This window comes from Cygnus atratus, chromosome 20, assembly GCF_013377495.2.
Source record: "Cygnus atratus isolate AKBS03 ecotype Queensland, Australia chromosome 20, CAtr_DNAZoo_HiC_assembly, whole genome shotgun sequence".
In the NCBI taxonomy this organism is placed as follows: domain Eukaryota; kingdom Metazoa; phylum Chordata; class Aves; order Anseriformes; family Anatidae; genus Cygnus; species Cygnus atratus.
Window position 1 is genome coordinate 8522182 of NC_066381.1, and position 23761 is coordinate 8545942.

The 23761-nt window shown below is 39.8% G+C and overlaps 1 protein-coding gene across 3 annotated transcripts in view; it reads right to left on the reverse strand.

Annotated features, from left to right (window-relative positions):
• Positions 1-2500: 2500 nt before the first annotated feature.
• Positions 2501-23761, reverse strand: part of TRIM37 (tripartite motif containing 37) — a 29591-nt gene continuing 8330 nt past the window's right edge. Inside the window, exons 8-26 of one of the 3 annotated variants that reach the window (XM_050714735.1) lie at positions 23405-23472; positions 21201-21325; positions 19709-19759; positions 19187-19268; positions 17558-17634; positions 16854-17033; positions 16074-16188; positions 15636-15848; positions 15113-15249; positions 14348-14445; positions 13391-13591; positions 11193-11504; positions 9539-9667; positions 8447-8642; positions 7700-7818; positions 5931-6083; positions 5059-5143; position 4930; positions 2501-2596 (exon numbers count right to left, since the gene is read on the reverse strand). In XM_050714735.1, coding sequence (XP_050570692.1) covers positions 2516-2596; position 4930; positions 5059-5143; positions 5931-6083; positions 7700-7818; positions 8447-8642; positions 9539-9667; positions 11193-11504; positions 13391-13591; positions 14348-14445; positions 15113-15249; positions 15636-15848; positions 16074-16188; positions 16854-17033; positions 17558-17634; positions 19187-19268; positions 19709-19759; positions 21201-21325; positions 23405-23472 — 2423 coding nt within the window. In that variant the 3' untranslated portion in view covers positions 2501-2515. Of the gene's footprint in view, positions 2597-3942; positions 4623-4929; positions 4931-5054; positions 5144-5930; positions 6084-7699; positions 7819-8446; positions 8643-9538; positions 9668-11192; positions 11505-13390; positions 13592-14347; positions 14446-15112; positions 15250-15635; positions 15849-16073; positions 16189-16853; positions 17034-17557; positions 17635-19186; positions 19269-19708; positions 19760-21200; positions 21326-23404; positions 23473-23761 lie in introns of those variants that run through there. The other 2 variants (XM_035560885.2, XM_035560886.1) reach the window with 2 other exon arrangements.

Sequence of the window (23761 nt, forward strand, 5' to 3'; positions counted from 1 at the left end):
AGAGGGTAAAATCCGCTGACAATCCAGGGCTCTGCTTTGTTTAAACCCGAATTCAGGAGGAAGAATGAGGAGTGCCAGATGCCCTTGTTTTAATAAGCAGAGCACTGCTTATGGAACTTGGAAACAAATGGTACCCACCAGCTCTGCCCTAGCACTGAGGCGCTGTTAACCCTTAAGGGAGTATTAAATTAGGACCTAAGTAAGCAGATTGTTCCCATCAGCTCCACTAAATGCACATCCTGTTCCTTTCATTTGTTACACGAAGACATTTGGAGTAGTATGAATAAAGTAAGTCTTCATAAGCATTTATTGTACATCATATCATTTTAGCAGTAGCAATTTAATAAGTGTTAGTATTTAGCTAGAATTTGCAAAGTATTTTAATATTATAAGTAGTCAGGAGATTATTCAACATGATGAGATGGCAAGGTTTGAATTCTGCCAATTTCTGCTTCTTCGATCTTTGATGCACTATTTTAAAAGCAATTTGATGAATAGCAAAAGGCTTTGTGAGTAACCAGGAGTTGGAGTGTGGCTTTAGATTCCTTTGATCTTTTTCAGTTTTTTCTTTTTTCTTTTATCTTATGGGATCATTGGCTCTTATCTGTCATCTTATTAAGCCTTAGCTGTTGTCAACATTCTCTTTAGCTGCAGCATATGTTCCAAGTCAGATTTACTAAGGAAATTTGAGAAACAGTAAAATATGCAACTCTGGGGCATCTGTGTGGTGCCTTTGTTTTAAATTATTCGCAGTAATAACAATGCATTGAAAGTCCATCTTATAGCGTGCTTCTGAGAGAAAGGTGGTGTAAGTGCAATTGTTTGTATGAGTAATTAGAATGACAAAATGTTACGAATGATAAACTTCTTCCCAGTCTGCAGGAGCAGTTGAAGAGCACTGGACTGCATGTGTGCTGTTTTGGGAAGGATATAGCTTTTTAGGTGTGGATTCATACATGATAATTCTGCTACTCATACCATTTATCTTGCTAGGAGAAAAACCTACCATCGTAGTTCCAGTGTGGTCAGGTAAAAAAACATTGTATAGATAGTAAGTGTTCATTTCTTCACTAAATGCATATTTATAGAGTAGATAGGAACCATTTGTAAGGTAAGTCCTTTAAAGTTCTATAATATTAAAAGTAGTGGTTATTGGTCTGATATATGCTGCTCTTGATTCTACACACTAGACAAAAAAGCAGTGCTTTGTGAAATGCAGTGTTTTCTCTTAATGCCACTGGTGATAGGAAGTAGTTCTCTTCAGTTCAAAATCCTGTGCCCTTACTTGCTGCTTGCTAACGTAAGCAATAATCCCCCTCTAACGGTATCTAAGTGTTCTGTAGCTCGTACTTTGCGTGTCTAGCTGGTGACAATGTAAAAATATTAGGCTAATATAAAAATATCTAATTGTATTTATTAACTGTTGATACTGAGATTGTCTGTGATCTGTGTTTTGTATTTTTATTGTGCATCTTAGTGGTGGTGAAATTTGTATAACGAATCTTTCCAATAAAGAGCTGAAGTATCCCTTTTCGCGTTAACACAACCCGCATCAGTTTCAGTTTACGTGTTAAGCATGTTTGCAGAACTAGGAGGTAGGTAGTGAAAACATTTTTTTTTAAATTATGTTGGTTTTGAGAAATGGGCTTCAGGCTCTTTGTCTGAAGCTCCTCAAAACTCACTCGTAAGCTATTCACTGTGAGTACTAGAGGGATTCACTCAATCCCCACTCTGATAGTTTCCTGTGCACACTTTTTAAATGTGCAACTCTGAGGAATGTCTGCGTTGCAGAGAGCAGTATAGCACCAGACCAGGGAGCTGTTAACCCATTTCGATTTGCACTAAAGGTGGGTGGAAATGCATGTATATAACTTTTTTCTTTTACCTAGAAGTGCCATCAATTGTCCTTGCAAGTTAAAACCATTCAGTATTTGATTTAGATTGCATTGTAACACTGAAGGACAATATCAAAGCAGCCTAACTTACGCCACATTTATAGTGGTACATCGTCATAGAAACTCCACTCTGTTTTTGGAACACTGTGTGTCAGTGAGAAATGCATGTCCTATGGGCAGATAAAATGAGGCATAACGAGTTCTGTGTTTATAGACATGACTGCTGTAGTTCAGGTCCACTATCTCCTCACTAAATCCTCCCTACCCTGGCAATGTTCTGCAGGAAAAAAAATGAGAAAGATTGGTCTAAATTAGGGGCTGTTTTAGCACAATTTATTCACTCAGCACTAGTCACGTAAACAAAGCCATCGAAGGGGATACCGCAGCTTTGTTCATGCCTGTAATCTAGGGCAATCTTTCTTTAATTCATACCCTCTTTGCAACAGGAACAAAACTTTCTACCCTTGTATCGTGCAATAAGTAAGAATGAAGCACTAACGCAACCTCTGACTTAAATGTTCATACTTTTTTCCAGTCCCTGATAAGCAGGTGATCGCACTATACTTGCCAGCACTAAAGCTAAAGAAAAACTAAATCCCACCTCTTAGGGTCTAGTACAACTATTGTATGTCGCAATTACATCGTGTTTGTGGTTTTGTTTTTTTTTTTTCCTTCTCCTGCTCCTTCACTCTTGAAGACATCTTGAAACAAGAACAGGGAAAGTTGGCTGAGATCACCCTGAGTACTTCTACGCCCAAACGCGTATTTGTGTAGATAGCCAGGTGTGTTGTCAGTTGCTGCACTGGGTGCTCCTGTTGAGCTATCTGTATTACCTTGTTCATGAAACTAACGCTCTTTATAAAGTGAATAAAGTAAAGCTAATCATTTAACAGTGTTGGGACTTTCCATTTGCAATCTTGTTCTACAGTTCACCTATGAGTTTATAGTTATAACCATGTATTAGTCATCCATATTTTATTTTTGCTGTTTATACAGAAAAAACTGTTGAAGTTTTACCAATATCTTAAATAAAACAGTAATTTAAACCACAACTCAGCTAGTCTGTTTCATTAAAAGCTAATGAGGACAGCGACTAACATTAAGTGTCTTCGGTGTGGTACAAGACGACTTCCTTTGTGCAATATGTAACAGAAACCACCGTTCACAGCTGGGCTCCAGGGTACCTACGCAGGGAAACAGCAGGGTGCACTACAGCCCCTGGCTGATCTGTTCTACAGTTAGAAAGGCAAGGTGCTGTTAAGACACAGTTGCTTTCAGGTCCAGCTCAGAGTAAGTTACTTAAATCAGGCATCCAAGCCTGTTTCCCTACCTCTTGTTTAAAATCAGCTCTAAGTAAGTTCTTTGTGAGGGCAGCAAAGCATGAGGGCACTGTTTTTTACTGCAAATGTTGGACACCAACTCTAGAACAGATCATGTGGCTAATTAAAATAATTTACTTCAGCTTGGCCCTCTTTGTAAGAGTAAAGCAGCTGTGAGTGTTGAAGAGGCAGGGCTCTGTGATTACTGCTAATTGGGCTGCGTATACTAATCAACATGCCACCCTGTACAACAGTAAACACTTGCACTTCGCTATCATAACGTGCAGCTTGTCATAAGGCCATCTTCAGCACTCATGAGCTGGAACAACGTGTGCATAAAAGCTGCCCTCTCCTTCCTTCAGCTGAAAAACAAATACTGCATAAAGTACAAGTTAGGAACAGAGAAATACTTACTGCATAAAGACAAGTCAAGGGTAGAAACCATAGATCCTCCTTGATTCCTGTCCGAATGTGTAAGATTTAAATAGTTGGTCTGACTTCCCTGAACACAGCTTTAAAATTCCCTGCAGATTTCCTGAATTACTCAGTGAAAGGGGCTTAAAAAAAGTGACAGCTGTAGAGCAGAAGAAAGTTCTCCTATATTCAGGCAGGCATTATACCACCTCAGTACTAAAGAGCAAGTCAAGCTTGGTGACAGTGTACTGCTTATCTTAACAGACAGCCTGTACCCTTTTACATATTTACACATGAACATCTAAAACTTCACACCAGATTTCAACATTCATTTTATTAACAAAGTGCAAACAGTTTTAAACTAGGAGTTGTACAGCACTTACACTGCGGAACACTCACATGAAAATGAATGCCAGTAGTCAGCTGAGACAAGGACAACTATCACATAAATTCATGCTTTTTCACTAACCAGTTATTCAGTTTTCATCATAGCTTCACAAGTAGTTTAGCAGCTCAAAATGCAATGCACAGTGGCAAAAAGTTTGGCAATGTGTTCGGCTGGTCCACAGCACAGTCTGCAGAAAACAACTTCTGTGCCAGCTACTTTACCCCAACTCTCGAGCCACGGCAGCGGTGGGAGTCAGTAGTCTCAGTCAGTTCAGACCATTTAAAACGAGGACATTCGTGCATTGGCTGTTACTCCAATGACACAAGAGGACAGCCTGAACCAGGGCTCCAGCACATTTTGGACATTTTTTCAGCGCATCTGAAGCTGGCAGAGCCAGCAGGAACACAACCTTTATAATAAGCCCTCAAAGGTCATTTTGCCCCAGTAACAGGTTGAAGATGACTGCAGAAGAACCACACAATGGTATTGACAGAATGGAGCGCGCACACAACCATCAACAGCCTCGGACTAAGTTCCAGTGAATAAATGCACCTCTTCCCAGGAACACGAGCCAGCGAGTCTTCAGGCCCCGAGCCAGTTCTCTATCTGGTTCAAAGAAAGTCAGCTTTCATTGAAAACCCTCGTTCTGGGACAGTTTTAAGGCTTCAACAAATACAACCTGATAATTCAAAGTTCTGTGCTGGGTACTTGAACCCCATTTATTGGTGATTATGTAACCGTGCAAAAACTCAGGCAGTCCTTCCTTAGCACAGTGTAATTTTTAAAGGCTGACCTAAAAATGCAGATCGCTGAACAGCCCTGAGGAGGCAAGTTAGCCACACAGACCAGGAGCTCACCTGTCTGCTCTACCTCTCCTGGGGGCAGGCTGCAGCGCATTAGGTTGTACAAACACCCTTCTGTCTACTTGAAGTAAGATGAACATTTCCTCTAATCTCTGCAGCTCGAGGGGCAGTACAGGAAAGGTGCATCCCCAGGGATCCGTTCAGCTCAGGAGCTAGCTAAGGCAAACAGTTAAAATTACCTGGTGTTGTCTTCTCCATTAACAAAACTGAGATCATCAGGACCGACTTGATCACCCTCTGGGAACGCCGAGCACCGCTCTGAGGCTGAAAACAAAAAAAACCTTTACCAGGCAAGCAATCAGAACTGAGAGAGTTAATGTTCCATCTCTTGCAAGTGCTGCTGTGTTGTACTTCATCCCTAACATACTGGTACACGATGTGATCGACATTGTGTTAAGGCTGCCATAGGGTTTTAAATTAAAGATAACTTTAGTCAAGCACAGATACGAGTGAGGTTTTTATTATTCCGATGAGTTGCAAAGATTTAATGCCTGCTGCAGACACACAGCAAAGCTGTAAACTAATTAGTGGACTGAGTTGTTAGGCCATCCTGCTAATGCACAGTGAGATGCTTATTCGGGCCCAAATCAGCTCCAACCAGCATCAGATGTCACCTTACAGGTTTTAATTTGATCAGAAGGTTAAAGCGTTTCAGAAAGATATGAAATGAGTTTTTAAAATTACACTGAAGTGCTCAAAGCACACTCCTGCCAATTAAGATGCAAATCCATGTCTCAGGCAGTGGTTACCTCCCTGAAGGTAGCCTACTTACAGCACCAGTGCTGGTGCACAGGGAGTTCCAATTCAGAAGAACTGGAGCTATGGGTTTTCCAACGCTTCCCCTGGGAGATTCACCTAAACTGACTTCTCAAGGCTAGAGAGAGTTCCCCTCTTCTGTTTTGATCTGCTTTTAATTAGGATCCCAGGAGAGGAGTTCCAAATCTTACTGGCTCTTACTTGTGCTTTAATACCTCTACGGCACCATCAGCAACCTCTGCTTCAGCAGCAGCACTGAGGCAGACTCACAAGACGTGAACACAACCAGTTCTACCTTCACTTGAGGACTGCACAGAAAAGGCATGGTTAAACCCCTCTGACGCAGAGGTGGCATCCTCCTGCTCTTCGTTTTCTGTGTCACATTCAATGTCACTATCACTGCTCATTCCCGGCAGGAGATGAAGGACATGCTTCTGACATGCCCCACCTACAAAAAGATAAACAAACAAAAGCAAAAATGGTGGCAGTAAGATCTCCGTAGCTAAAGCATTAAACTTTCTTCACACGTAAGAGTAACCAATATCAAATACCAAGAGCTGGCAGGAGAACAAGGGAGAAAGAGCATGTTTTGAGCTAATGTATTTACCAAAGCACTAAGGAATTTGACAAAACAGCAGGGCCCAGCTTTGAAAACAGCCTAATTGTGCAGCGCAGCTTAGCTTGAGAGGAGCAGTTCCAACAAGCCACCAGCTGAGTGCAGACTCAGGTTCCTTCCTGTTCAGCTGCACTGTCTGCCAGCTGCTCTGTCTACCTCTGCAAGTAGGACAGAAAATAAAGGTGGCTTCTTTAACAGTTAAGGGGTAGTATGACCCTCTACACGGATATATCTACCACATCCTTCAAGCAGCAATACTCTATTTAATCTATTTAAGTCTCAAACACAAAACCATGCCTTTCCTTCAAAAAGGAACCAGAGCTCTTGATGATAATCAAAGCATCTTCTTTTGTTTTGCCAGAACTTGAGACTGCACTGGTACCAAAATCCTCCCTTTTATACTGTTTTGTAAGTGACCAAAAGGGTTTGTTCTGCTCTTTTACTTCTCCGGAGTTGATAGTCATTGCTAAGAGAAAGCAAGTAAAGTGAGATGCCAGCTCTACTGTAGTTTTTCCTCTGAAAGGAAAAAAATAGTAATATTTGTTTCCTGGGGTTTTTAACAATGAAGTATTTTAGTTTTTAAAACGTTTTCCTATTAGACTCTCTGCTATAATAGGAGAACTGCGGGAGCACATCATGATCACGCTGCAGTGACTAAGAGCAGAAATTCAGTTTTGTCACTGAGAGACCTTCTGTAAATGCCAACTCCTACACAATATTGCACACTGCAGATAGAGATGGATGCTGGCACCTTAATATAGGCTTTGCGCTACAATTCAGTCATTGAAATTCAAATTAGTGCAGGGGTGGAAGGCAGGAGAGTTTTAGCAAGATAAGAAAAAAACTCTTCTACGTGGACTTTCAAAAAGAAAGGCAATAATATTTTTTTTCCAGCATGGAAAGGATGCAGGAAGGGAGGGGGAAAAGTTTCCTCTAAGTCTCTAAGGAAACTGGCTTACGTACCACAACACCCAATACAAATGAAACACTGGAGGGATTCTAGTGTGATGTGGAGGTAGTTACCACTGTGGCTTGTTCCTGAAAGCTTAACTTAAAAGTCAAGGTCACTGACTATTAGTTTAGTTAGATAAATTATTTTCAAGGCCACAACAACAAACAGCAAAGCAAAAGACCCAGAGGCATATCAAGAGAGAGAAAAAACAAGCAGTAGTCCAGAGAAATAGATGGCACCTTGTAACCTTATCTGCTAGCTCCCCACATTCCTGTTGTACCATAACATCACCATTACTCCACAGAGAGCAGTGGCACGGAGATGTTCCTTCCTCATTTAGATTTATACAACAGCTGCCAAACATTACAGCAAAGTTCAACTGCCATAGACACAGGTGATTTTTTTTCCCCCTTCAAGCTATTTCCATTACAGAAACGAACAACCATAGACGGGAGCGTGGCAACGCTGCATTTGCCCTGTACAACATCCAATTTACCTTCTTCTGGCCCTGCTGAAGCGCCTTCAGAAAGCACGCCCTGCAGTTCACCAGTTTCAGCGTTGTTTTCCGGACTACCTGATTGTGTTCCTTCTGTGCGATATCCTTTAGAATTTGACCTTATGAAAAAATTTAGGAGAAACACAGAAACGCACGTTAAAAATTCAGCTTTAATCCAGCTATGGAAACAGCTCCTTTTAGTGCCACATCTAGTTTTACTCATTGCTTCAAGTCATTTCCACTTACACTTCCAGCTTTAACTAATTTAGAAGTATTTAAAATCTCAAAAACTAAACCTCAAAGTTTATGTGTATCTTCAAAAAAATTGTGATCCTTAGTATTTTTATAAAACGTAGTACTCCACTGCACTTAACTCTCTGATGTGTACCTGAACTATTATGAAACTACTGAAAAACAGAGTCCCAGTGAAGTGTTCTCTTAAATGGGGAAACCCAAAGTGGTAACCTTCAGTTAGATGATATTTTGGAACGAATGGTGGGAAAAATCCCTTTCAAATCAAAGTAGCAGACTACATTAACAGACAATTAAGAAAGAAAAGATGACTTGTACCCTAGTTATAAAACAAAAAATTGATCTCCATAGGGAACAGCAACCAAGTAAACTTCAAAGTAATTTCACTTCCATGTTCCAAGTACTTGGGTATAGTAGATTAGTATTTATTCTAGATCAAGAAAAAGAAGGAAAGAAAGAGACAAGGAAGGGGAGGAATAAAAAAAAAGTCCTTACCCTAGAGCAACGAGAGCACCAGCTTTTCTGGTCTTCTCTACAGCAGCTAAGCCGTTTAAGCCAGAAACTCCCACATCGGAATCTGAAACTTCACAAGGTCTTTCCTCTGCCTTAGGCAGAGCCTCAGCAGCATTACTGCTGGCCAGGGGCCTGGGACAGTGGTGCCGACTGCTCGCCTTTGAACTCCCCAGGCCACCTGAGAAAAGAGGGAGAGAAGCTCAAAGCACGTCCACTTTTGTTTTTAATTGGATGCTTGTTTAGTTGTATTTTACACCACCTGTTTGGTTCCAAACGTGTATGTACAAACGTAACTCCCCTCCTGCCCCCAAACCTTACATTTTGTAGGCCTCACATGGGATACACATACCATTTGATGCATATTCTCTAAACACACATACAGTCTCTGTCTCAGCTGCCATTTCTGATGGGAGACGCAGGTAAGTACAGATTAATCCTTCCCCATCTTGTGTAGTTAAAGCTTATCTTCTACTAACACAGCAATCCTCTTCACTGTTATTTTTCCCAGCTATAGTTGCCAAGTTGTTTGTCACTCAAGTCTCCTACATCTGTTTAGTATTATGAGAAACCAATTGTGATACCCTGTACCTTCTCTGAACACTTAAGATTGTGAAGGGCAAAATACCGATTCTTGTGTTAGGTACTTCATTTCAATCAAGCAAATGCAGCGTAAAACTCAGGAGCAGCAACACTCTACAATTCACATATTCAGTCACATATATTGGGATTTTTCTTGAATTCCCTTTAAGTCAAATCACAATTTAAGCTTGTTCAGTATTTTGTCATCTATGATGTTTACTGTAAAGGTAACTCCTGAAACGTCTTCAGAGGGACCAGGAGTAATATCCAACACATACATCTGTGTTCTATTGACAAGTCAGCTGTGTGGCACTGTTCCACAGCTTACAACTAGTCTAGGGCCTACACAGGTACAGTAGCATTTAATGGATTTGAGAACAGATCCAGCCAAGTCTCAGGCAAACCTCAGTTGCCAATCAAAGGGACTTCTTGAAAAACTTTTGTACAACACATGCTAAGATGCAATGCACCACACAAGTAAAGATGACTGCTTACCCTCAGAAGTTTGACCGTCTCCCTTTAACCGAAGGTTACTTTCCCCGCAGTCCATAGCTCTTCGTAAAGACAGACTCCCTGCTGCTCCAGAGCGAATAGGCTTGGGGGAGTTACTCTTCTTACTTGCAGCTGCGAACATAGTTTAAGATGTGACAAAGATTCAATCAAACTGCTACAGTACTCTGCATTCATGCTTGTTTTAAGTGGTTAACGAGCAATGAGACATGTCAAGTTCAACTCCCTAACCTGCACACAACTCCTTCCACACCCTTCCTGTCAAAGATGTGGTCTAGAACAAAGCTTAAGTAACTAAGGATAAGGCCAAGAATACACAAGAAATGTCTGCTTGTCTTCCAGTAAGAGATCCTTCACGAAGCGATCATCCAGGTGGCTTCAGCCATCGTACTCCAGAATGGAAGCGTAAAGGGTACGGACAGCCAAAACCATCTCTCAGCTCTTACGTTTGAAGCTCAAGGTCACTAAGGACCTCAAATGCAAGACTGGACGTCAGGTTACAGGAATCACACTGTCTGTAACTTCCCAAATTAACTGTTCCCTGACTGTGTGTCAGTGTGACTCATGGTACAGAAACTCGCCTAGGTATAGGAATGGAGGAGAGGTAACTGGAACAGCAAAGCACTTTTACTGTCACCACATCCCACAGAGGTGAAGAATTTAGGCTTCAATGCAAGTCAGAAGATTTCTCCGGTTTTACCGAACAACGTATGCCCATTCTTTTAGTTCTGTTGCACAGTGAAGGGACTTCCCAGTGCCTTAGCAGCCTTTGAAATAGGAGGCATTTGCGAAGGAATGAGGTAGCATTAAAAGCCACACAACACACAAATGCTAGCATTTCCAAAGGTGTGGCTTGATTCTTCTGTGGCTTACTGATGGTGCAATTTAGGCTTCAAACTAAGACGCAATTCTATCCTCAATGAGCACCATCAGAGAAGAAATTTTCTGCTCTCTGGAAGTGATGAAATGCAAGGTAAACCTTGGCTGGAGCTGCAAAAGCCCTTTTTTGCAGGTCAGTGTTGAAAGGAATGGAGAGGAACAGAACTATTATACCAGCTCTTCAGTCCACTCAGACATTTTTAATAGATTTCTTACTCGTCTTAGCTCCAAAAAGGCAAGCAGTAACTTAAATCAAAACTCAGAATGCTGGAAAATCATCTGTCCCAGGCAACAGGGAAGCGAGAGAGGACTGAACCATCTGTGCCTTTATTAAGGTCATCAGCAACTTGCACAGTCTTCATGCTGGTACTTGAAAGATTCCACGCTGGCTTACACCAGTGACACTTACCAGGATTCAGTGACAGTACCTGAAGAGACTGAGACACAGGCACCTCTTTGATAGAGGTCACCTTTCAAAAGGCAAAGTCTCTCCACCAGCATCACGGAAAATCAAGTTCATAGATGATCTAGAGCAGCATTCAACAAGAAACGACCTTCAGCTAGAATCAGTTCAATACTGATTAAACTTCAGAACTTTCTCACTGTGGGTGTGCTACTCATCATAGACCAAAAAATTTAGATTTTAAATTTATGTATTCTTGAGTACGAGTAACTACAGAAAGGTCTGTTTCCAGGTGCCTGGATACATAAACCACCTATACAAGTGATATTTACATCCCCCCCTTCTCTGAGCACTTACAATTCCTTATGTAACAACTGGTAACGGAAGACTTTGTCAGTAGTTCCATTCCTATTTCTTGCAGCTTGCTGCAGCTGTCTGTTCCACAGGCAGCTAAAGCACCTTGCTCAATGGAGAAGAAGTTGGGCTGCCCATCGCATGAGCCAGCATTGCTGCTTCTTACTTCCGATAGCTGGTTTTTTACATCGGACATTTTGCTTCGTACTTCAGCCATCTGAGTTTTAAGTCTCTTCAGCATCTTCAGGTCAGGTGGCACACGCCACATCGCCTGGTGTCTCCGCTGATCTCGATCTTTTAGAGAATACGATGATGCTTCACCAAAGGGAAAAGTTAAAGAACACAACAGGTAAGTAAAACAGTTCTCAAATAAAAATAGGTATCTGCTTTTTAATAGCTATAAGCATTCTACCTTTCTGGGCTGCTATAAAAACAACAGATACAGACACTTTCTTCTGTACACTACAGCACAGTACTTCTGCAGTACACTACTTCTTCTGTACACTACAGCACAGTATTTAGGATGCTAGCACTGCATCGCTACTGGGACAGCAGATTTCCTTTCTCTGCCTGCCATAGCAGAAGGGCCCAGAACTTCTCTTTGGAAGAACAAAGACCCCTGATACTGTGGCATGAATTCTGATGACAACTGAGCTACCCTGTATTGCCAGACAAGCAAGTCTGGTTGCTAGTTAAAACATCAAATTTGTTAAATGTTTTTATAAAATGTGTTAAATACCTGTATAACATTCTCATACCACCACCGTTTCATGTTAATATACAGAACTCAAATCTGAAACTAGGAAAGGAATTCCCCTCGGTACCTAACACGGCAAGATCAGGTCAAAGAGCTAACACCTGAGTACGTCTGTATGCTGCTTACCTAGAATTAGGTCAACTTTAACGTCTGAGTGCTACGCATTCTATAGATATCTCATTGCAAATTCAGCTGGTTCAGAGCTGCAAAGCCAAGTGGCTCTTGGAAACCTTCATTTTAGGAGGTGAAGTTCAGCAAACTCTAAATGTAACAGCAGCTTTCTCCTATTCGGATGACTTGAGTAAGCTCTGGGAACAGTCGAACCTTAAGGGTACCTCAGCAGAGCAGGTAATTTCAGCTTTGTAACCAAGAGCTTAAGACCCAGAACCCATTCAATACAACAGCAGAGCTTAATCTTGCTCAAGTAGTACAGCCCAAAATGCAGTGCCTCCTCTTAAGGTCCGTTTGTCTAAGCCTTTTCCAGGCAAAGCAGAGCTGAGACACACAGTTCACACACTGCCTCCTCTTTCTTACTTGTGGAACTGACCTCCATTTTTGGAAAGATAGATTATCATCAATAATAACCACGGGTGCCAGAGCTGCCAGGTATCTTGCTTTTGCTGCACGTGAACTTAATTGCTATTTTCAGATGAAGGGTCCCACCCAAACTGAAAGTACTCTTCATAATCTTCAATTATTTAAATAGCATCACTTTTTTTCCTCCTGGTGTTCTGATCCATTTTTCTTCCGTAAGTGCTTACGTGGGCTCTTTCTGAGCTGTTGGCTTTTTGCATTTTCCTGCCTTGAGCCAACATTCCTTTGCCCTCTGCTTGCATTTCCAGCTTTGCTACTACATACATCTTTCTAGTTCTACGTGCCTTGTTTCACATAGAAGTAAATTCCAGGATTTCTTTTCTTGTTAGTACACACTGCGCTCCTGGTACTCTCAACCACCAAATGTACAAATTGTGTGAAGCAAGAGGTGTAACTGCTTTCTGAGCAGATAGCTGTTTTGTGTTATTTTGACTTTCAATGCTAACCTCTTCTAGAAAAGGGCCTTTCATTCATCTCCCACAGCGGCTTTCAAAGAAACTGCACGAACTGCATCACTACTATGTTGCTACACAAACCAGCCAGCCACTTCAGTCACATCCCCCAAGAAAAGACAAGAAGACCCTCCTTGATACACACTGCTGTTTTCAGTTGAGTCATCCGGCATTCTCAAGCTGAGGTCAACCATTAAGACAAAGAAAACGTCAGAGCAGGCAGTAAGATACAGCATACTGATGAGCACAGAGGAGGATGTGAAAGTCTAGCTATCAGTGAAAAGAACTGCCTGTCATTATCTTTCACCCACTCCTCAAACCTGCTTCTAACTCTGGAACTGCATTCTCAGACATTTCCAGGTTGGAATTAGATTATTTGAGACGTGATGTGCAGTTACCTCTGTTCTGTAGAAGAGAGGCAGGCGGACGTGGCTGAAGGCCCCAAAGGTTTTCCATACCATTTCTGTCTTTTAGATCCAACAAGTGGATTAAAATCAAGGGATCAATATCTAGCAAACTGCTACTGGCTGTCGAGCCTAGGACACCTCCTCCCCGCCTGGAAGGTCTTCCACTTGCACTGGTGTAGCCGTGGCTAGTACCTAAGGAAGAGTTATGGACAAAAAGTATTTCATTTCTTATCTTTTATATCTCTTAATAAATAGATTGAACATGTTAATTAACAAATCAATGCAAAGATTATTCTGAAGACATGCACATAAACTTTTTAGCTATTTCCCTCTCCCCATTAGCCACTGCAGCATAAATACCATTTCTGGTTATTATTTCTGAATGCCACTCCTGATCTGTGGTCGTCTCTGCCATAAATATGTATATATTCAACATCTCAGAATCTTGTTAACTTACGGATCACCTTTCCATTATTACAATTAAATAATGGAAATAATAAAATAATTATTACAATTAAAATATATTTCTGCTTGACTTGTACAGATTTTTCACTTCATTCCTTCCATGTAGTTTAGGTTTTACAGTGCACTAAAATCTAAGTGAATGTACCACATGTTCAGAGGCCACACAGACATTAGTAAGAAATTGCTTGGCAATCTACTTTTGATTGAAATGGAAGGGTTTTCAAAAAGGCAGAGAAGTTTCCCTTCTAACTTACGCATCATTTTTAAATGAGCACATTCAGAAGATTCCCCCCGCCTTTTTTTACTGAACCAATGAGACGTTTCTGTCACACTGCAATAATCAGTACAAACTACATGATGCAGCATTTCCAAAAATAGAAATGCCTGCAGAACACACAGCTTGGTGTTGCTTCCAAGAAGAACAGGGGAAGAAATCCAGCAGCGTTTTGCATAAATGGGAATTCTGAAGGCTGTTTTTCATACCTGATGCTCCAGGAGTAGCAGCAGCTGCTGCATCCTCCATGAGATCTCCTTCTTCCAACTCCATATTATTACTATATTCCACGTCATTTTCTCCAGACCTTAGGTGATGATTGGGGTGGAAAAGGGAGAATACAATTAATTATCTTCTGTCAGCCCCCTTTAGATATTATGGCACATGCCACTGAGAAAAACACAAAGCAATGTAAATATCTTCTGCATTCCCAACCACACTAATTAAATGAATAAAAGTGGCACAAACATCTAGATTGTAAGATCTCATCCTGCAAATGTATGTGTTACAACACATTCTTGTGTTTTAATGAAGATTTTAGGATTTGGCATCACCTCAGCTAAGAAATTTAAATTCTCTAATTTTAGTTAACTACCTGTCCTTATTATCACTCTTCTACTACCACACCACTTTCTAATACCAAGCCTCTATTTCATTAGTGTTGACCAGTACAGAAAGAGGTTTCTTGGCGTTTTGGGAAAACTCTTACAGAGTAAAAGATAGAAAATGTTACAAAAAATAAAATAAAAAAATGAAGAGACCAGAAAGAGAAGAACTAGCTGTCTGAAAATTCAATGTTTAACATTAACTGTACCAGTTCATGTTGTTTCCAGTACAGGAAACATCCCTCAGGTTGCACTGACTCCCACATACACCGTAACGGCGATATATCAAATGAGTCAGTTTCCACTAGGACAGGATGATTACCACGGGGAGACACGGTGATGATCTGGGAGGCACTTTAAGTTACTTACATGGTTTCTTCATCAATATCATTTTCTTCAGTGTTACTAGTTGCTGTCGAACTAGCTGAAGAGCTGCTACCATCGAGGTGGTTCACCTCATCTTCTCCAGCCAGATCTACATCCAAATCACCGTCAGAGAGTTCATGCTACAGGAATAACAGAACGAAAAGGAACATCTCACTTGCACCTTAACGCATTTATCAAAACCTACAAAGAGAAATTCTATCTCCACAGAGGTGTCACACTATCACAGAGAAATTAAGAGGGTTTTGAAAGCAAAACTAAAAGCTGGTAACAAACAGGCAAGTTGGATTTTTCAGCTGCAGCTGGGAAACCTTCTTGTGGTAGGATCAAGTAGCTCTGTTCCAGAACATCTCTGTCATCTCTTGCTACCTCTCAAGTTTGTTATCTCCTATTTCCACACAGACACTTATAAATCTAATTTACAACTCAAAAGTTCACCTATGTTTCTACTGCTATCCTAGCATAAAAAGCTACAGAGAAAAGGAGGCAGAAAAGAGAGAATTCCTACATTAAAGTCTTCATGCTGGATCTTCTCTTCATCATCTTCCTTGCTGTCTCGCACTAATCCTGGAGCAGCAACATTCTCAAGTAGTACTTCGGTGCTTTGTCCAGATTTCTTTGATCTTGTTTCTGGACTATCATCGTTCTGGGGACTAAGATGGGTGTCTGGAGGTGAAATGCCTCGTGATTTCTGAGTCCGGGAAAGTTCAATCGCAAGCCTCTTAAATATTAGAAGAATACACAAAAGTGCACATAGAAGACTACAATGGAGCAGCAGCATCAAATAATTGTGTTGACTTGCACATACCGTATTTTAATAATGACGATATCAAAGCACCAATAGCTACCCAAGTAACCAAAATCATCCAATATCAACTTTGTAACCTACACCGGTTCACTGACGGTCAATAAAAGGTGATTTTACAGCAATATACATCCCACTTACTTCTTTGAGATTATTTATTTGTTGGATATAACTTGTCTGAGCTGCTTCCAATTGAGCAATATACCAGTGTTGATCCCGACACTTTTGGAAAAAGGTTGGTGAGCGCACCTGAAACCTTCAAAACAACATCTGTCAGAAAACCGAAACTTTTCAAAGTCTGAAAAGCCATGCATAAGCCCATCAGACAAGCTGGAATCTAGTCTGTTCAGTGTGTTTCATCACACCACATACTTTATACTCAGTATCCTGAATGCACTGACTGGTAATAGGATGCATTTTGTAGCTGAAGCAGTTATAGGAGAGGTATTTATCTTCACAAACCAATACTATCAGAATTAACGTACTACAAAGCATTTAACAGTAGCAAGAGTAGGATTTCCCAGAGCTCTCTGAAGCAGACAAAGCTTCTACATTTGTCACGACATTGCAGTTTCCATTGGCAGCATTAGTTCCCTTACATTACAGTCTTCCTTCATTCCCAAAGCTCTCCCATGCTTACAACACTACAAGGGAAAGAATAAACCTTTTGCCTGAGTTACCTACAGATCTCCAACCAAGGCATATTGAAGTCAAGCATAGCTACTTCTCAAATAAATATATTTCAACTTTTCTCAACTCCCTTAAGCTTTAAAGGAACAAATTTGCTAATGACAGTGAAATCCATTTATGACAAAAACATGTCACAGTTATTTTAAATTCAACTACTTGTTTCCTACTTCAGTAGTATGATACTTTACGAAATAATAGCAGGAAAAAGCTACACTAAGTTGTCTTTCCTACCTTAGGATCACGGTGTCGTTCTGTCTGTTTAGATAGCCCTCATTGGCTAACAGGTCTAGACGAAAGAATCTGTTGTAACCCCAGCATTCTCCAACTTCAAAATCGGAAGCAAACTCTCTAATTATGTTTTTAGTGGGATCATTGGTGGACTGGTGAACCATTTCTACACGGTACTCGTACCTGCACAGAGGAAGATCACAGGGATTAATACCAAAGCAAAGAGATGTCAGAACTGATGAATGTGTCAAGTTTAAGAGAACTGCACTTTCTGGGAAGTTGGCATGTCCAGCTGAAGAGGTTGTAAAATTTTACTGAAAATTTACATAAACACTGCTGGGGGAGGAAGGTAGTAGAAGGGAGCAGCCTGTCAAAGCAAGCCTGTAAGTCTGTGACTAAATACCAGGAGACACATACTGTCGTCAGTTGTTTAGCCAGCTTGTTTTCTATCTTAAGTAAGGCACTGAGTAACATCTTGAAAATACTATCTTCAGGCACGATTCAAAGCTCAGACAACAGGAATCTCACTAGTCCTTTCAACACTGACTGCATCAGTCCCTAGCAACACTACAGGACTTCAGGTCATTCTTTTCCAACCTCTCCAGATGCTCTGCCAACAGAAGAAACAAACAGAAAAAACAAACCAACCCAACCAAAAAAAAAACACACAACCACAACAGGGCTGTTCTTACTGCCGGTTTGCTTACTTGGAAGTCTCTGGCAGTCCAGCTGACAGCTCCAAGAACACAGACAGGTAGTAGCCCCGTACCACTCCATTTCCATCCTTGAAAAACATAAAATTAGGAGAAGATAAATTGGTTAAAAAAAAAACTAACGCCAGACAAATCCCACCTCTACACTCCCCAGTCTTCCAGGCTCAGAAAACAGCTTCAGTCATATTTTCAGCAGTAGTCTACTTTGTATGCTACAGCTCTGCTTTTTTTCCCTTCTGTGACCAAGAGCTCATCCTGTAATCTGCATCAACATAGAGCTTGCATCTAGAAGTGCATACACACTCCAGTATTTGTATCACTGATATCAAACTCCAAACAGAGCTTTAGTTACTTTATTAATATTTTAAGAGTTCAATTAAGTGGCAGACCGAATAGACAAACATTTGTCAATATACCAAAAAAAATTAACGTAGTACTGAAAAAGCAGCAAAAAAAGCTCATCAGTTTAGTAGATGTCCTGTTTTCCCTCAAGCTCTCAACATGAAAACAGCTCAAGTTAAACATTAGTTCTGAAATACTTCACGTAAAACTGTATTTCAAAGCCACTTCATTTTTGAAATGAGAGAGTAATATTTTTTTTTTTTTAGAAAAACATGCAACATGAGAAGTTAGGTCAGTTAACAGAGTAACCATATTAGAATCACCAGAAATCAAGAAAAATTATGGCAAAATTTCCATCACACTCACCTCAATCAAGGATGAAGAATGGTTCAACTTCAATCCTCTAGGTTGAAGAAATATTTCAACTTACCACTTGAAAATAAATTTTAATGTCTTCTGACAGCATACCTTACGTAGTCAATCCTGAATTTACAGTGGTCTGAAAACTTACAGAGGAGTCCACCTCTGCACTGCTAGAATACAATTCTGTACCTATGTGACCTTAACAGCTCTCTGAAGATGCCATTCAAATGACTGATAAAAAAAACTTGTACTCCACCACCAAACTTATGAAGGTATTTCTCCAAACACTTCTGTAGCCAGAACTTCCTGGAAGCACTGACCAGAACAGTGGAGTGAAAAAGATCACACCTTACAGGTTAACGCTCCAACACTGACAAAGATATTGCTTCAGAAGTCTGAATATTCAACCCACTGAAAGACGATAGTACAATACGTACATTTTAACATCACCGTTTGAGGACAGGACAGACAGAAAAACAGATTCCCCTTCAACTAATACTCTGTCGTCCTCCCAACTTCCCAAATAAGTATTGTTCATAAACATGAATATGTAAGTTAATCTAGACTTCAGCTTGTTTTTTGTTGTTGTTTTAATTCAAACTAAGAAACACTCAAAGACAAAAAGAGTAAAAATGTCTATTAAAGTTCCCATGGCATAAGACACATTTTAATTGCTTTTACATTAACCAAATTAACTTTACTGAGAACGTTCATGATGGATATCTGGAAGCAGAGAGGGAACACTTCAATGGCTGATGATTAACTCTGCAGCCTGAAGTTTTTTTCCATACAGCTCTTTATATACAACATCTCCTCTCTTGAGGAGAAACTATCTGAAATTTCTCTACAGGAGAAGCATAAGCACGCTGCCTAAGAGTTTTAGGCTGGATAACAATTTTAGTTGAAAATGTAACTCACTGGGTAAACTTTTAACCTCCAACAAAGTCCTGACACCTGAAGAGGTGGACTGTAAACAGGATCTGCTCGCTGACGCAACGTACTAGTGAGAAAGGAGAAAAAACATTTGCTATAGGGACAAAGCAAAACCCTCCATGAAATAGTAAGTAACGCATACACTTGTGCTCTTAATGCTGTAAAGCCATCCTTCATGCTGCACAGAGCATGTAGCCACATGAGGCCCATGCAAAACGTTCAGTGCCCTTAAGAATATATATTCCTTGCAAAATTATTCAATATTTTGAAAAAAGAAAACTAAGTAGTTTATCTTTATCATGAAAAGCCTTTTATCTATCGGTTTAGCTAGGGTTAATTGCTATTCACCTGGTAAATAAGAGATTTTGACTGAATTCATACAGCTTAGTTCATATCTAACAGTTTTCAGTAAAGATTATTCAGTGTTTTAAAGAATACTACATGTGAACAGAAGAAACAGAAGAAGCTTCCTGATATTCACAGTAATTTCATAAGATACAATCTTACCTGAAGTTTTCCAGTACAAAAGTAGTTGAGTCATAGGCTGGGACCAATTCACTGAGGGAAAAAAAAAAAAATACATTAGAACACACTGAGTAACATGACATTAAAAATTTCAACTTCTGAAAATTCCAGAAGCATTTCATATGATTTAGGTCAGTAGCACCACTGAGATTCACCAGGACTACACTGGGTTATTTCAGCACTTTTGAAGAATCCATTTATAAGCCATTATCCCCAGCACCTCTCTATGTTATATTGCACATCGAATCAAGTATTTTATGTTATGAAGAAAAAGCAGCTGAAAGTATTTAAAAAGAGTTAAGAGGATTTACCCTTTTACCTGTTACACCTAGTAATCTGTTAATAAGAGTGAATTTTTAACATAAAATTCCTTGATAGCTCTAGAAGGATGAACCTACTGCATGGCTAGAAATACAAAGCTTAAATGGTTCATGTTTCAGAGCAGTACATATCTTATTGCCACTGGGAAATGAATATTCAGCTTTAAACTCTCCTCAGACAGTACTTTATTTTTTTCAGAACACACTTCAGGACAATAGTTTTGAGATTTCATTTAAAAGCAAGCTAAACTGGTATTTGCTAAAGAACACAAACGGATTGGAGGAGTTCTTTTAAGATTTCTCACACTTGCAATTTTATGGAGACAATTTGCAGCCAGCTATCCTAAACCCACAGACTTCTTCAGAGCCCAGCATTAACAGCACTCTTTTATGAAGAATTGTGTTAGGAAGTGATTTTGGCTATATATTCTGAATTAAGGTGACCTGCAGAGGCATCTCATGAGAGCCTTGCAATTATATACTGAATGACCCCAATAATAAGAGAAAAAGGACAAATCGGTAAACTAAGTGTAAAAGAAAAAAAAATAAAATCTAGTCATCTGGAACCCGCTGTTCTGACTCCCCAGCAGAGACTACAGACTTATGAAATAAGCCCTGCTGGAACAGAAAAGCCTGCTTGAGACATACACTACTAAAAGAAATTAAACAGTTTGACATTTTTGGCGTATAAACCCAGACCCCAGTTCAGTCAGAGATAACAGGTTTAACACTGAGAAAAGGACAGAACCCCACTACTGCACAGATTACTGCTGCCACAGCTCGCAAGGCTGAGATGCAAGACACCTCTTCACTAGAGGTGGGTACCAAGAAATCTCTCTAGCAACCTGCCCATCAGCCTCTTATCACACACTTGTTCAAATCCACACATTAAAATACAGTGGTAGTGTCCTGTCCTAGTTTTATAGAAGGCTTATGCGCATCAACATACATCTACCTCCCAGACTCATTGCAACATCCTCTTCCATACAAAGGAAATCTGTCTCATGGGACAATCTTCAGCAATTTGAGAATCCTTTACAAAGTAAAATGGGAAAGGGATATTCTCCTCTAAACATTTTTTTAACAAGCAAAGCAAACAGTTGTAAGACAGCTTTCAAGTTCAAGCTACAACAGAGAGGAAACACAATGTTTACCTTGTGAAGTCTGGAGGAACAGGAGTAGTGACAAATGAGGCCATAGGTTTCCGATGAACCTGCTGGAACATCATCAGGATCTCTGAACTTTTGGATATCAACTCACTCTTGCTGCAGGATCGTAACTATACAGGGGAAAACAGGAAAAAAAATCCTTACATCATTAAGACAAAACAGATTTTGATCACTTGTTTTTAAACGAATGAACTGCATGTCTGCACCAGCTTCACAAAAGTTTCCCACAATGCAATCTACAATGATGCTTCAAGGGTATTTTGTTGTTGCTTTGTTTGTTTCATTTCCCTTGAAACTGTCAGCTATTATAATCAATAGTCATGTGTTCTAAAATTTCTCTTAAGTTGTTAAAATGGTATTTTAATTCTGTCTCGCTCCCAGGCCTGTGCAACCCATTTGGGAACTCCTGAATATTGAAGACTGTCAAGTTCTACAGTGAAAATTAAAACAATTAGTATGTATTTCACTTAGGTTGAAAGAGTATGTATAAAAATGTCTGATTAATACCAAGTCACACATATTACTGTGCTTATACAACAATAGCAAAGTAAATCAATCTGGAAAAGAAGCTTAATTAGACATTAGGATAATTTGCTCAATATATCACGACACAGCAAGACAAGCTCCTGTGACATTAGACAGTTTCTGTGTTTCAGTTATTCCTTTACTGTCTTACTGCCAAGCACTGTACTTTTTTTCCCCCAACCACATTTGAACAAAATGAAGCCTATATTATCTTAAAGAGATGGCAAAAAATTAAAAAGCATTTCAATCCACTTCATTCAAGGTGGCCTACAGGACCAGTCTAATAATGAAGATGTTTTCAAAATCTCAACAAAACTAATCTTGTATGTTCCTTGAATAGCTATTACTGTATCTTCTAAACCTATTTGCTAAAGGAGACAAATTACTCTGCTTCTTATTTATGCTTTAAATATTGGAAGAATACATCTTAGATTTACAGTTCAAACTTTCTGCCAGGCTTAAGTGAGACTGATATGCGCATTTAAAAAAGCCACATTTTTGCTTTAAGTTCTTCAAATAATCCTACTACTTCCCCCCCTACACACAAAAAAAAGTAAAATTCAAAGCCCCGTTTAACGAAGACATATATAATGAATTTAAACTAGCAGTAACAGTTGACAGATAACTGCATCTTCTCGTGGCTCTTTAGCTAGTAAGCTTTTCCTCCTGTTTTGGATGGAGAAGAGGTCATATTTCATTGGTATCAACTTGTTATCATTTGAATGCTTTTTCCACAAAAGAGAAGCTGATCTGCAGATGTGCGCACACAGTTTCTCAAAGATTTACAAGGTCCTCATTTGGGTTGCAACATAAGTAATTTTTGAACGAGCTATAAACAGAGGGCTCTCAACAAACAGGCAAAAACATGCTGATGCATGGTATGCAGGAGTACTCATCCTCCTGGTGTCATCAATTCCTCCACCACAACGTTCCATCATAGGTATGAAATCATTAACTCAAGTGCAAGGAGAACACAATAATTGCTGATCAGGTTACAAAGTCAGCTTAGCATTCTTACTCAATCAAAAGCATGGCAGGAGAACAAAGAATGAATACAGGACAAGAGGCATAATTCACCAAGAAACTTCCCCCACCATCCCCAATCTGAAATATCAAACCCTCCTGAAAGACAATTACTGGATGTGGTCGAACGAAAAAGACCCTTCCACTTTCTCAGAGCAGGTACAAATTGTTCAGGAAAAGTACAATCAGGCTCTGCAGAACTCGAGCGTTTCATTTACAAAAGCTGAACTTGTGTAGCTAGAGTGAAAAGAGTGATACAAGGTCATCTTGGAGAGAGAAACAGTAGATTTTTCTTTATTCTCCATTTATAGCCACCGCAATTCATATGCTGTTGGCAGTGTCAAAGCTAACAGAACCTACCCACATGGCCTAAATGCTGTTACCTTAAACAAATGCATAATTGTGTATTTTGTAATTGCTAGGAATCCCTGTAGTAGCTTTTCAAACAACAGAAGATAACACATTTCATTATTTCTAGAAGACACACTTGCTTTTAAGAAGAAATTGTGCAACCTAAGGCCACTCGAATGAAAAGATACCATGAAGAAATAGCTCTAGCCATCAATTAATAGTTTAAAAATAAAAAAAGGTCAACTGAGAAATTATCTATGCAACACATTTCAGCTTTTTTTCATCATCACCTGATGTTCTACTTCTTGAAGCAGGGATTCCAAAAGTTCAGTTTCTTGGGTAAGAGATGTCTTTTGACCTGTTTAAAGAAAGGAAGACCTGCTTAAAGACAAGATGACACAGTCGCTAGATTTTAAGAAATTTAGCTCTTTTTTTTCCCACCCTCGTCTGGAAGCTGCCCCAAAACCTAATAAGGTAAAGGATTTCTAAATATACCAAGGTTGATTGAAAAAGCGTTTTAAAAGCAAGCCTACGTTTTTAATCAGAGCTGTAGTGATGAACTCACTTGAGGTTAAGACAGTAATGAAACATTCTTTGTGTCCCAGAAATGGTAGGTTTGTTGTTTTGGGGCGCTTCTTCAGACAAAA